Source organism: Myotis myotis, unplaced genomic scaffold (assembly GCF_014108235.1).
Source record: "Myotis myotis isolate mMyoMyo1 unplaced genomic scaffold, mMyoMyo1.p scaffold_m19_p_12, whole genome shotgun sequence".
NCBI lineage: Eukaryota > Metazoa > Chordata > Mammalia > Chiroptera > Vespertilionidae > Myotis > Myotis myotis.
In genome coordinates this window covers 48,366,411-48,381,760 of record NW_023416316.1, presented here as the reverse complement: position 1 = coordinate 48,381,760, position 15,350 = coordinate 48,366,411, and the positions used below count along the sequence as shown (strand labels likewise).

Here is a 15,350-nt window from a genome sequence, read left to right as displayed (position 1 = left end):
CTCAAGTCAAAAAGTTTGCCCACTCCTGTCTTAGACCTTATTAATGGGGCTTTTAGAATTCAGAAATGAATTAGTGACAGGTACACACACACACAAAATCAAAGCAAAATAAAAGACAATTAAAAATACAGCCCTGGCCAGTTTGGCTCAGTGGATAGAGCATTGGCCTGTGGACTCAAGGGTTCTGGATTCGATTCCGGTCAAGGGCACATGCCCAGGTTGCGGCTCGATCCCCAGTAGAGAGTGTGCAGGAGGCAGCCAATCAAAGATTCTCTCTCATCATTGATGTTTCTATCTCTCTCTTCCTCTCCCTTCCTCTCTGAAATCAATTGCAATATATTTAAAAAAAATTAAAATAGCCCTAACCGATTTGGCTCAGTGGATAGAGCGTCGGCAAGGGTCCCGGGTTCGATTCCAGTCAAGGGCATGTGCCTTGGTTGCAGGCACATCCCCAGTAGGGGGTGTGCAGGAGGCAGCTGATCACTGTTTCTCATTGATGTTTCTAACTCTCTATCCCTCTCCCTTCCTCTCTGTAAAAAAAAAAAAAATACAGTGTTTTTATTGTATTTATATTTTATGATACTGTATTTATTTATAATATTTTTACTGTATTTACATATCCAAAGTCATAATAATATAAACCTTGAATACTGATTTAACCAAAATTATTTAAACCACTGCAAGGATGGGAGGATAAAGTGTGTTTATTCATTTTCTATAGAAGTTAATAAAACTAATAATATATCTAGACAAAAGCAGTTTAAACACATTATTTAGAAATAAGGTGGTAAATCCAGAAGAAAACAACTAAAATGTTAAAGTGGTTGCCTCTGACAAATAGGAAATGGGAACAAACAAAGGGTGGGTTTTTAAAATATGCCATGTACTAGCATGTAACTTTTCAAGCTATGTATATGTATCACACTATTTTAATTTTAAAATGTTACCATGTAGATCCTGGCTGGGACCCTCAGTTGGCTAGAGCACCTTCTCAATACGCCAAAGTTGTGGGTTCAACCCCCACTCAGGGTACAAATAAAATTCAACCAATGAATGTATAACAACAAATCTCAAATCTCTCTCTCAAATCAATACACACACACACACAAAACCACTCTACTCTTATTTAAAGTTTAATATCCTCTAACTGGAAACTTAAATTTTCTGTAATGATAAAATTAAATTTCTAAATAATAAATCAGTAATAAATTCAACAGAGCCTTCTTCAAGGGGAAAAGGTAAGTAATTTTATCCTGATTTTATGGCAGTTCCTCTGACCAATACCTTAACAATCATTCAAGAGGATAAGTCTCAAAGAAAACACCTGAAGTGAGCCTTTGAAGTTCAATGACATTAGATGAGAACTTACCACATACATGACTTAAAGAAAAAAAGTTAACATTTCAAATATTAAACTCTTGGCAAGAAAATTTCTTTAGAAAGCTTACCAATAATGCTAACTAACATCACATAACAGAAGAGTAAAATTAAATGATGAAAAGGCTGAAGTTAGGCTGAGATGATAAAATTAGGCTAATTTCATGATGCATGTTTCTCTGGCTGTTAAACTATGGGGAAGAGCCTACCCATTATAACAGAAAATCTTGCATTCTAACAACTGAATACCATGTGTTACCACATAGGTTAGTCTATTTATAATCAACAGGCAATGATAGTTTTCACAATTTGAACTATATCCAATTTTACCCTTTCCACTAAGCCAATTTTAAAAATACCTGAACTCTAAATCTCCAAGTCGATCCAACTGGAATCCCAGGAATAGGTCCATAATGATTAGAAGGAACAATGGTACATTCTTTAGTGCGACCAACACAGGCCATTCCCTACAAGTCACAGAACAGCCATTTGAGAAATCAGTTATGTTAAATCTTAAAGCCCTTAAATCCCATACCTGTGAATATAAACCCAACTATATGATTAACAATATAAAACAATTCATATTAAGTTCAATGGACAATTATTCTACCTAATAATAGACAAAGATTGAAATTAACCGTACCTCTGCTAAGCTTCCCATTGGCTAATCAGCAAGATATGCAAATTAACCCCCAACAAAGATGGTGGCCGGCAGCCACGCAGCTGAAGCGAGCAGGAGGCTTGCTTGCTCCAGTGATGGCGGAAGCCAAGATTCCTCCCTACTGCGGCCCTGCTCTGAACTCCACTCTAAGCTACAAAGTTGCAATTATAGAAGCTAAACAAACCCCAGATACCTGCTTTCAGCAGGCCGTGGCCTCAGAGCTGGAGCAGCAACAAAGTTTCAATTATAGAAGGTAAATAAATCCCAGAATAAAAAAAAAAGAATAAAAGGAGAGGCTGGGAGCTTCAGTCGCCAGCGGGCTTGGCCAGCCTGAAAACCCTTAGCCCCTCATCCAGACTGACCAGGCACCCCAGTGGGGACCCCCACCTTGAAGGGGGTACAGGCAGCCTGAAAACAGCCATCAGTCCCTCATCCAGGCTAGCCAGGTACCCCCACCCTAAGGGGGGTGCAGGCAGCCTGAAAACAGCCATTAGCCCCTCATCAAGGCTGGCCAGGCACTCCAGTGGGGACTCCGACCCTGAAGGGGGTGTGACCAGCCTGAAAACAGCCATCAGCCCCTCATCAAGGCTGGCCAGGCACCTCAGTGGGGACTCCGACCCTGAAGGGGGTGTGACCAGCCTGCAAACACCCATCAGCCCCTCACCCAGGCTGGCCAGGCACCCCAGCGGGACCCCCACCCTGATCCGGGACACCCTTCAGGGCAAACCAGCCGGCCCCCACCCGTGCACCAGGCCTCTATCCTATATAATAAAAGGGTAATATGCAAACTGACCCTAACAGCAGAAAGACTGGGAATGACTGGTCACTATGACACACACTGACCACCAGGGGGCAGACGCTCAATGCAGGAGCTGCCCTCTGGTGGTCAGTGTGCTCTCACAGGTGGGAGCTCTGCTCAGCCACAAGCCAGGCTGATGGCTGCCAGTACAGTGGTGGAGGTGGGAGCCTCTCCTGCCTCCTCAGCAGCGCTAAGGATGTCCGACTGCAGCTTAGGTCTGCTCCCCGCTGGCAAGTGGACATCCCCCAAGGGCTGCCGGGCTGCCAGAGGGATGTCTGATTGGCAGCTTAGGTCCAATCCCCCCCCCCCCCCCCGGGAGAGGCCTAAGCCAGCAGGTGGTCATCCCTCGAGGGGTCCCAAACTGCGAGAGGGCAAAGGCCAGGCTGAGGGACACCCACCCCCCGAGTGCACAAATTTTTGTGCACTGGGCCTCTAGTCCTATATAATAAAAGCCTAATATGCTAAGTGTCCGACTGTTCGTTCAACCAGTCGCTATGACACGCACTGACCACCGGGGGGGCAGATACTCCAACCGGTAGGTTAGCTTGCTGCTGGGGTACAGCTTGCTGCTGGGGACTGGGTGAGATGGGCCAGACACACCCCGGAGCCCTCCCGCGGTCCCTCCCGGCCCTGATTGTGCACGGGGCCCCTAGTAATAATTTATAAATTAACAATTAATATCATTAAACAACATATTTGTTAATATTTCTGATAGAGTACCATTTATACCATTACTACTACTGTTATTATAACTTGCATTATAGTTATTATAAATATTATAACTAGGAAAAAAAAGGGAGACTTTTGTCTTTACCCTGCCCCAGTCTCTCCGGCTTCCGGTACTAGCTGATGGCATCTTTGCTTTCTTTTTACTCATCTTAAGTTTTTCACCAGCCTTTACAACTTCACTGGAATCAGTTTTACAGGAAGGACAATACCTTAAAAAAAAAAAAAAAAAAAAAGAGAGAGAGAGAGAGAGAGAGAATTCTGGGAATACCGTATTAAAGCCAATCTATATATATAAAAGCCTAAGTGGCCATTATGACCAAATGACTGGTCACTATAATGCACACTGACCACCAGGGGGCAGATGCTCAATGCAGGAGCTGCCCCCTGGTGGTCAGTGTGCTCCCACAGTGGGTGCACTGCTCAGCCAGAAGTTGGGCTCATGGCTGGTGAGCGCAGCTGTGGCAGTGGGAGCCTCTCCCATCTCCGTGGTAGTGCTACCAGGCGGCAGCGGCAGCAGGTGCAGCAGGGCTGGAATGAGTGGCAGCGGAGCTGCGCCCGGCCCTGGCTGGGGTCATCCCCGGCCATCTGCCACTTTGGCACTGCTACATCCCTCGGGAGGATGTTGGACTGCTGGGTTTTGGCCCAATCCCTGGACTGCGAGAGGGCGCAGCCCAGGCTGAGGGACCCCACCCATGCACGAATCCATGCAGCAGGCCTCTATTAACAAAATAATGGCCTTTGTAGGGTAGAATGAGTTTTAAGATATTATAATCAGTGTATACTATAGAGCTTCAGCTGGCACTTAAATATTAAAGTTTTCAAAATATTTACATGGTTTAGGCTGGTCAAAACAACAACAAAAGTTGTCACTCTCTTAAAGAATATAAAATATTTTAATATCATAAATTCTCAAATTTAATTCAAAAGCCAGACACAGCTGTCCAATTCAAATGGAATCATCTTATCACTAACCCTGAGAACGGAAATTATTCACATAATAGATGATTCTACACTGAACATTGAACTATGTATGCAACCCATACATCTCCCATCTAAATTGGTTATTAGAATTCTCAAGCAAAAAATGTATAGTCTATTATAACAAGTACTTAAGGATGTTTATATTAGCTTTAGCCCTAGTTCAATTTTAATTCTTTGTACTTGTTTGTCCTTTAGCTTATTTGTAGTTGGTCACGCTGCTGTAACCTGTACAGGCAGACCACTGCAATAAAGTGAGTATTGCAATAAATCAAGTTATAATGTTTTCTGGCAGTGTCTTGCCTTCAATGTGTAAAAGACATCTGTGAAGCACAACAAAATAAAGTACAGGGTTACATCGAACTCGACATACGTCATTTTGTGGTTATGTTACCATCTCCCATTTATTTATAAAAAAAATTCCGTCATTTTGATGTATGTACATATGTGCTTTATGTTTTTTATTATTTACCACAAGTGAAGGTCAGGATCTGTTAACTTTCTTTTAAATTTTTTTCACTGTTTCACTTCATTATTGCTGTATATGTGCTCCATGTGAGTGACGTAGGTGCTATGTAGGTGGGTTCCGACTTACGGCAAAAATCGTGTTACATCATGCCGTAGGAACGGATCTCCGACATAACCTGAGGACCTACTATATGCCTACATATCATTATAATCCATCTTAAATCATTTCTAAAAAGCAAAGTATGTCTATAGCATGAAATGGGCTATTCTGTGTCACCAAGGAATGGAATCCTATATAATAAAAAGCCAATATGCAAATCGAACAAATGGCAGAGTGACTGGTCATTATGATGCGCACTGACCACCAGGGGGCAGACACTCAACTCATGAGCTGCCCCCCTGGAGGTCAGTGAGCTCTCAAATGGGAATGCTGCGGGAGCCTCTCCCACCTGTGCTGCAGGTGGGTAGTAAGGAGCAAGGGGTCCCGGACTGTGAGAGGGCCCAGGCAGGGTTGAGGGACCCCCCGCCCCAATGCATGAATGTCATGTACAGAGCCGTTAGTATCTTAATAAAGATCATCTGGCCATTCCCATTAATTTTAAATTTGTCTATACTTTCCATTTCATAATTATCTATAGAGCAAAGTTAGGCTGTGAGATACAGACACAAATTCAAGGCAAAATTATGTATAATAAGGCAATAAATACTATTAAGTGAAATCCCTCCTAATTAGGAAATCAAGAAAGCTTCCAAAAATCAATTTGTTAAGAATGTATATTACCTGTTGTGCTAACCTTTATAATGATAATTTTATCAAAGATCTTATGGTTAAAGTAGGTATTATCTGTCTGATGAGAAAATAAGTTCAGAGATTAAATATCCAAATGTGATTTAGAGAAGTAGAAAAGATGTAAGGTTAAGGAGGTCCAGGTGAAGTGAAGGATCTCAATATCAATGTGGATATATTCCATAGTGTAATCTAAGACAATTTTCTAATTATATGATCCTAAAGTCACCCCTGGAATCCATTCCTTCATCAGGTTTGTTCAGAACCTAATGCCAGGCACTATTTTGATGAGTAAGAGCAATGTTTGTGATCCAAGTGTCTATATATAGTAGTTAAGGAAAACTAGTCCATACAATGAATCAATTTCAGAAAAGTGCTAAGTGCTAAAAAGGAAATACATCAGTATTATATGTGTGCTAAGAGTGATTAGAAATGCCATGTGTCTTTAGAATATAGATTCTGTATTGGAGCAGAGACTGAAGGCATTAAATATGGAGCTAGAGACCAGTTCAGAAGCTGTTGTAATAACTGAATAATAAAAGTATTAAGGCCATAATACATTAAATACTTTAATGCAACATTATGCATCTTTGGAAATCTATGTTTGGCAGTTCAAATATCTATTTCACATTCAATTTTAAATGTGGTAACAACAAAAAAAACCCCTGATAATCATACCATTCCTCTTCAGGGACCTTATCCAAAGGTGGGTTCAGGCAGTAAATATGATAGGCCAGGTTACATTCATCACAAAGAAGCTGCATGCTTGGGTCCTGTTTTTCACCACATTCACGACAGGAGCAATTATGGCAGTTTTTATCTGGGTCTCCGCGACAAAAGTTACATTCAGGTTCATTTCTCCCTAATAAGAACACAATACAGCAAGCCTAGTCTTAAAATCATTTTTATATCTATGAATCTTCTGAAGAAAAACCCATAAAAATACCACACAGCTTTTTTAATGACGAGAAAGGAACCATAAGAATTAATCAGAGTATGGGACTTTAATAATAAGTGCATGAATCTCATTTTAGATTTATAAATCAAATTTTCAGGGACGGGGCTCAGGCATGTGTCAGTAATAAATCTAACTAGACTCCATCATGAGGATAATGCACTTCTGTCTTAAAAATTTATATTGACTAGACTCATGGTTTCCCAAATGTGCACCAATGCAGTGAACTCACTAGGACACCATATCTTATAATTTCAAGGGAAATACAATACTTTGTTGAATAAGTGGCATTTCTAACTCAGTTGATTTTATCCAACTTATCAATTGGTTCAAAACTCTGGCAAGCTAAGAAGTACCATTTATTGTCCCTTCCCTATCTAAATCCAAACACCTTTTGACAAAGTGTTCCCTTAAAAATTTAAAATATACATAGGTACACCCAAAAAGTCTTACAGTAATGTTCATAATACCAAAAGTTAATATTAAATGTCAATCAAAAGAGGAACAGTTGGATAGATTTTATGTCAATTTACAAGAACTATTAATATAGAGGAAGCCACATTTCAAAAAGGAAATAATTTTTAAATAACACAAAATTATTTAAATATACAAAGATAAATTATATAGAGGAAGATGTCTAGAAATGACATACGCTGTTAGCATGATTGCCTCCTGGGAGTTCTATATTACTTGAATTTATATAGTATATACATCTGTAAGGAAATTTACCATATCAGAACTAATCTAACAATATAAGGAAAATGGGGAAAAGTACTTGAGAAAGGGGATAAAAGAAGAAAAAAAGAGGAAAGGCTACTGATTTTAGTGCTAACTTTTTGACTGACAGCTGCCTGTTCTTATCAATAAAAATACTTTTGTTTCACTTCCACTAAGGTAGCTTAACACATAAGTAATGAAATACAAAAAACCTAAAAGGCATGGTTAGAGTTTTGGTTGGGGAGTGAGTGATCTGAACAATGGAAGTCTGGATGTGGCTCTGAAATGGTTTCTTTACACACAAGTGCAAAGTTGTAGCTATAAAGTGATTAGTATTAGACAGAGAACAAAAAATATATATATACAGACATACTGAGTGGGAGAAAACAGACATGAGAAAAACCTAGACAATCTTGGTTTTCCATTGTGTTTTAATGAGAAAAACTAAGTCACATTAAGTAGGTTTACTCATCAAGTTACCTTTTTTCTTAAGATATAACCATACAAATAGTCATACAGAGTATGCTTTAAGGCAGCGGTTGCCAACCGGTGGTCTGTGGACCACTGGTGGTCCGAGGTCCAAAAGGTTGGCAACTGCTGGTTTAAGGAAACCTTCGGAGCAGCAGTCACCAACCGGTGGTCCGTGGACCACTGATGGTCCATGAGGTCCGAAAGGTTGGCAATTGTTGCTTTAAGGTTCTTAACTCAAATCTAGACATATTATTAGCACTGCAGCCTTAAAAAATTAGAAGGGCTGCCCTAGTCAGTTTTGCTCAATGGATAGAGCACTGGCCCACAGACTGAGGAGGGTCCCAGGTTTGATTCCAGTCAAGGGCACATACATTGGTTGCAAGCTCAATCCTCGGCCCTGGTCAGGCCGCACGCAGGAGGCAACCAACTGATGTGTCTCTTTCACATCGATGTTTCTCTCTCCCTCTCTCCCCCTCCTTTCTACTCTCTCTAAAAATCAATGGAAAAATAATATCCTTGGATGAGGAATAACAACAAAAAAAATTGGAAGGGCTTAGATAGGTAACATGAAAGTCTATTTATTGATCTGTTAAAGTTTTTGTCTTACAATCTTGCACAATTGGGGTAAAAAGAGGTTAGACAGGATCTCTTTCGTCTTGAACAGTTCTTTTCCAGAATATATTAGACACTGACATGTGGCATAAAATCAATGGATTGCTCTCCACAAAAAAATCCAGAATTAAGAGAGTGTGAGACACTGTAATCTATTTGGAAAGACAGCAATTGAATCATAAATGATAAGACCTAGAATCTAGTCATACCTCTGTTACAAACTAGATGCATGATATTAAGCAGTAAAATATGTAGAATGAAGAGGTAGGAATACATCTTAATGATTATATAAATCTCATTTATTACCTTCTAGAAACTCAAGGATCAGTCAGCACTACTATTCTTAGACTATACTGGTATAAAAATAGGTCTCATTAGTAAATTAATCTTGGATGGCCATAAAATTACTGAAATAGAATTTTTATTTGAACAGAACCTATATTTTTATTTGAACAGAACCTATAGTAGACAAAATGGCAATAAAATGCCAAGAAGAGAAAATATTTCTCTGAAAACAAATTTTATCATGAAAGAAATCCATGGATCTTAAAACTGCTATCGTGAAAATAAAATTGTATGGGCAAAGTTTTATACTTCCTTAAAAGTTATTCCCTGGCCAATTAAAATGCCAATCACGTACAATACATGTAGTCTAAGCCCAGAAAAAAGTTCATACTTAAAAACTTTCCATCTGCCAATGATAGAGGATGGGCTCCAGGTTTCTCGATCTTGTAGATTTCATTTACAAATTTTATCTGGCAGTCATTTAATTTTCCTTCGGAACCCCTGTTTGAAAAAGGAAGAAAGGTTAACTTCTGCCAGCAAAATCTACTCATATGCAAACGATAATTAAGTCAGGTGTAAAAATTCACTGAACTTTGTCTATTTGCTCACTGGGATTATAGTTATTCCAATTACTCTGAGTTATTGTTTCCAATAGAAAAAAAAGTCCAATAGTAATCAGTTAATATTCAAAGTTAAGTGTAACTTTAATATAATATTAGGAAAAAATTTAGAGACTTCCCTTAGATTATCTGGTACGAAGATAGCTATCTCACAAATTTAATTTAAAGACTAGATAAATGATACTCTCAATTAAAATGAAAGATTGAAACATATTTCCAATAAATACAGTCAGTTTCTAGGTAAAGATATGACATAATTAAAAAGGCTTTCAGCCCTTTGCCAAGTGTGGCTCAATTGGTTGGAACATCGTCCTGTACACCAAAAGGTTGTGGCTTTCATTCCCGGTCAGGGCACATACCTAGGTTGTGGGTTTGATCCTTGGTAGGGACACATACAGAAGGCAACCAACTGATGTTTCTCTTTCTCTCTCTCCCTTACCTTCTAAAAATCAATCATGTGTAAGCATGTTGGGTGGAGATTTTTAAAAGTCTTTCAAATACTAAGACATTTTTCATGGAAACAATCTATGCCTGTTTGCATATACTTCTTCAAAGTTTCCTGTTATGACTGAATATATTTCTCCTTTTAATCTGTCAAGTTTTGCTTTATATTTTTGAAGCTATGTCACTGGGTATATACAGATTTAGAATTCTTAAAGCTTCTTATGAAATGTCGTGTCTCTACTCGTACTTTTGGTACCAAAAGTGTACGTGTGTGTGTGTGTTTAGTTAGCATTTGCTAAATGATATTTTCCATCCTTTCACCCTTTTAAAACTATTAATGTCAAATATAAACAAATGCAGGAAAACTGCATAGACAAATGTATAGTTTTTGCTAGAGTTTTAAAGACTATAAATTCCCACACCATCTCTTTCTTCCTTGCAACCTGTTGAAGAACTCCCATCATTTGTCCTATAGTTTCCCACAGTCCTGATTTAGATATTTGCATTCCCACAGTGTAGTTTAGTTTTTTTCTGTTGTTTATATTTCCAGTAAATTGGTAGTTAGATGCAGAGCAGTGGAAAAAAAACTTGGTCCATTGCCTGTTTTTTTAAGTAAAGTTTTACTGAAACAGAGTTACACCTACTCATTTAGGTATTCCCAATGGCTGGTTTCCTGACACAATGGCAGATTTGAGTAGTTTTGACAGAAACCATCTGGCCACCAAAGGTTAAACTATTTACTATCTGGACCTTTACAAAATATTTAAACAAATCCATGTTCATTTTTTTGGGGTAAAACTATTTATTAGGTCTATTTCCACCAGAAAGCATCTAATTATTTAGTTGTCTTTACCTATGACAGCAGTGACAGATGCTCAATGCCTAGATTAATTCATTGGGGGTTAGAAAATGGTGATATTCCAATTCTATCATTCCCTGTTCATTTATTTGCTGGAATCCTATATAATAAAAGCCTAATATGCAAATTGTCCCTTCAGGTGGTCTTTCGACCAGGAGTTCGACCGCTCACTATGATGTGCACTGACTACCAGAGGGCAATGTGGAACATGGCAGGTGCCGGTGATGCACTGCGACCTCTCGCTGGCTACCTGGGGTGGAGGTGATAGGGATGGAGGTGTGGTGAGAATGTGGAGTGTCCGCCAAGCTCGCTCTCACTCCCCCTGCTACCCTCTCTGGGATGCCAGGGAAGCCCCCGCGCTCAGGTGCTGGGCACCCACCCTGCCACGCACCCGTGTGGCCTCTTTCAAGTGAGCCAGGTTGCAGCCACCAGGACCACAAGGGTCGGCTGGGCTCCCCGTGGGTTCGTGCAGGAGCTGGTCTGCGAGGCCGGCTGGGAGAGAGCATGCTGCCCACCCAGCTTCCATGCGGCACTGCTGGGTGGCCCAGAGGCCCACGCTATGCCCCAGCCCGCAGCATCCGACCCCGCTCACCACATCTCAGGAACTGCACCCATGCATGAATTTTGTGCACCAGGCCTCTAGTAATTCCATAAAGAAAAACTTCAAGAGAATTCAAAAATGGTGGCGGAGGAAGTAGAAGCTACACTGACATGCTCCCAGGACCAAAGTGGAATTACAACTAAAATACCGAAAAACCATCCTGAATAATCAACTAAAGACTAGCTGGAGAGAACCCAGATAACTAAGCATGGAAAAGAGAGACCACATAGAGACTGGTAGGAAGTGAGGAGGCACAAGAGGGATGGCTGGGAATGTTACAAAATAGTGGCCTGAAGGCTGTATCAAATATAAAGATACTGAAGATCAATGAGGAAAAAGGGGGCTTCTCGATTAATGGTAAGTTATTATCCATATATATCATGGTAAGTTAGTGTTCGCTTCAGCAGCACATACACTTAAAAAATCAAGGTAAGTTAAACCCTCACACTGTACACAAAAACCTACTTCAAGTGAATGAAAGACCTAGAGAAAGGCACAACCACAAGTTTTTAAAGGTAACAGTGGAATGTCTTTATGCTTTCTGGGTAGGGAAAAGTTTCTCCCTCCCCCTTCTATATTTTATTGAGATATAATTGACATAGCATTGTATAAGTTAAAGTATATGACATAATAATCTAACATATATATACACTGACAAATGATTACCACAAAAGGTTTTGTTAACATCCATGACCTCATGTAGTTATGATTTTTTTTTCTCTTGATGAGAATTTTTAAGATCTACTATCTTAGCAACTTTCAAATACACAATATACTAATGTTAACTATAGTCACCATGGTATTCACTACATTCCTAGAACTTATACATCTTATAACTGGAAGTTTGTACCTTTTGAATATCTTCACTCGTTTCATCCCCCATCCATAACCCCTCAACCCTAGAAAGTTTCTTAAGCAAGAAGGTTTCTTTTTTTAAAAAATATATTTTATTGATTTTTTTACAGAGAAGAAGAGAGAGGGATAGAGAGTTAGAAACATCGATCAGCTGCCTCCTGCACGCCCCCCAGTAGGGATGTGCCCGCAACCAAGGTACATGCCCTTGACCGGAATCGAACCTGGGACCCCTTTAGTCCGCAGGCCGACGCTCTATCCACTGAGCCAAACCGGTTCGGCCAAGAAGGTTTCTTATAGAAAGTATAAGCTTAAGAAAAAATGTTTGATAAACTCAACTATTTAAAATTAAGAACACTATGCAAGCATTAAAGAGAAAAGATAAGCCATAGGATTGGGGAAGATATTTTCTCCACATATAACTGAAATGGTCAAGTTTCCACAATTAGAACTCAGTAAGACAGACTCCCCAATTAACAATAAGACACCAATGTTTGGAATAGGGTCCTCACAAAAGATATCCAAATTGCCAGTAAGCATAAGGTTCTTAATTTCATTAGTCATCAGGGAAATAAAAGGGGAATTTCCATATTGTTACGGAAGTATATATAATCCAGTACAACTACTTAAATATTTGGTTCTATCTATTAAAGTTGAAGATGCAGTTTTTACAACCCAGCAATTCTACCTCTGCGCAAGATGTGCACTACAAAAATTAATGCAACGTAAGTACTGGGACACATATAATGTCATGGCAGCACTGTGTGTCTATCAACAGCAGAATACATTCGCTCCAATTATTTACCCACTATTTCCAGTGAGGGGAAAAGATTTCTAACCATGAAAAAACAAATTCCAATCCACAAGTCACACTGGATCCTTTTTGACTTTGTGTCCTTAACATGTCTAGTAAAAAATTAAACGACAAAGAACATAATGCTTTATATGACAGAGTGTTGTACTGTTAGGATAACTATCACATAATTTTCCTCTCTAGTGAGCTAATATCTGCCCATCTATAATTTCTACTCAATCTTACTTGTAGTCCCCCAAATCACTTATTAACCGTAAGTGATTCTGTACCTCAGAATCACTAGGGGAAGTTTTTTTTGTTTTTTTAGCTCAATGTGATGTACTGTTATCCTCTCCTATTGTGTATACATACTTTTTTGTACTTCCTGCACTCAAGTACCTTATAAGACCTCCTATATAACCAATTTATATAGGTGCTTTCTCCTTTTCTTCATGATTTGTATCCATATCAAAATTTCAAGTGGCTTGGAAGTCTATAATTGAGTCACATCCTAATTCTGGCAATAAAATCATGCTTGTGTTTGGATAAAGTTCTGCAACTGTTTTCTAAAATATAAACTATTTTCAGCACATCACACAACATTCTTTTTCTTTATCTTAGGACTCAGCAAACATTTTCCCATCAAGGGTAATAGAGTAAGTAGTTTAGGTTTTACAAGCCAGATAGTCTCAGTTGCAACGACCCAACAATTCTGTTGAGTACAAAAACAGCCATAGAGAATACATAAATGAATGGGCATTGCTGTGATTCAATTAACTTTTCATAACAACAGGCAGTCAGTGGGCTGTAGTTTATAGACTGCTGCTTTATTATTAACCATAAGCAGATGCTTGATCCCAGATTTGTTACCTCAATGTTATCATAGATATATCCATTATATGTAATCTACACTAATAAAAGACAAACATGCAAATTGACTGCACCTTCGCTATGCCTTAAGCCACGCCCACCAGCCAATCAGAGCAACTATATGCAAATTAACCCGACCAAGATGGCGGCCGGCAGTCACGGAGCTGGAGCAAGCAGGAGGCTTGGTTTCCCCAATGATGGAGGAAGCCAAGCTTCCCTCCCGCCCGCCCTGGCCAGCTCTGAGCTCCTCTCAAGGCTACAAAGTTTCAATTATATAAGGTAAATAAATCCCAGAATTAAAAAAGAAAAAGAAAAAAAGGAGAGGATGGGAGCTTCTGTCGCCAGGGGTCTTGGCCAGCCTGAAAACAGCCCTCAGCCCCTCACCCAGACTGGCCAGGCACCCCAGTGGGGACCCCGACCCTGAAGGGGGTGTGACCAGCCTGCAAACACCCATCAGCCCCTCATCCAGGCTGGCCAGGCACCCCAGCGGGACCCCCACCCTGATCCGGGACACCCTTCAGAGCAAACCAGCCACCCCCACCTGTGCACCAAGCCTCTATCCTATATAATAAAAGGGTAATATGCAAATTGACCCTAACAGCAGAACGACTGAGAATGACTGGTCACTATGACACACACTGACCACCAGGGGGCAGACGCTCAATGCAGGAGCTGCCCCCTGGTGGTCAGTGCACTCCCACAGGGGGAGCTCTGCTCAGCCACAAGCCAGACTGACAGCTGTCAGTACAATGGTGGTCGTGGGAGCCTCTCCCGTCTCCTCAGCAGCACTAAGGATGTCTGACTGCAGCTTAGGTCTGCTCCCCACTGGCAAGTGGACATCCCCCAACAGCTCCTGGGCTGCCAGAGGGATGTCTGACTGCTAACTTAGGCCCAATCCCCCGGGGAGCGGGCCTAAGCCAGCAGGTGGTCATCCCCCGAGGGGTCCCAGATTGTGAGAGGGCACAGGCAAGGCTGAGGGGACACCCCCCCCGAGTGCACAAATTTTTGGGCACCAGGCCTCTAGTATACTATCTAATAATAGACAAACATAATTGAGCGTACCTTCGCTACGCCTGATTGGCTAATCAGCACGATATGCAAATTAACCAACAAAGATGGCAGCTAATTTGCACACTGCAGACAGGGTGGGACAGCGCCATCCCGCCTGCCCTGCTGCCATCTGGGCCTGCTATTTGTGACCCGGGTCAGTGGGGCGGGACAGCGCCATCCCGCCTGCTCTGCCACCATCCGCGCCTGCTATCTGTGACCCTGGGGCGGTGGGTATCCGTGTGTGACCCGACCCGGGGCAGCACCCCAGCCTCCTGATTGGCCCTGCAGTGTGCGCGACCCAGGGCAGCGGGGCAGGCACCAAGGGATTGGGCCTGCCATCTGCCATCCAGGGAGCGGGCCTAAGCCGGCAGGTGGTTATCTCCCAAGGGGTCCCAGAATGTGAGAGGGCACAAGTGGGGCTG

General features: G+C 41.0%; 1 protein-coding gene across 7 annotated transcripts in view; it reads right to left on the bottom strand.

Moving 5' to 3' along the window:
- The window catches only part of UHRF2 (ubiquitin like with PHD and ring finger domains 2), a 65,359-nt gene that overhangs the window by 18,909 nt on the left and 31,100 nt on the right, over window positions 1-15,350 (bottom strand). For 6 of the 7 annotated variants that reach the window (XR_004971305.1, XR_004971306.1, XR_004971307.1 and 3 more), the window contains 4 exons: window positions 9,231-9,340; window positions 6,478-6,661; window positions 3,652-3,775; window positions 1,737-1,844 (listed from right to left, as the gene is read on the bottom strand). Coding sequence is in view for 4 of the 7 variants with exons in the window: in XM_036331115.1 (XP_036187008.1) it covers window positions 1,737-1,844; window positions 3,652-3,775; window positions 6,478-6,661; window positions 9,231-9,340 (526 nt within the window). In the remaining 3 variants the exon portion in view is untranslated. The remainder of the gene's footprint in view (window positions 1-1,736; window positions 1,845-3,651; window positions 3,776-6,477; window positions 6,662-9,230; window positions 9,341-15,350) is intronic. The other variant, XM_036331114.1, reaches the window with a different exon arrangement.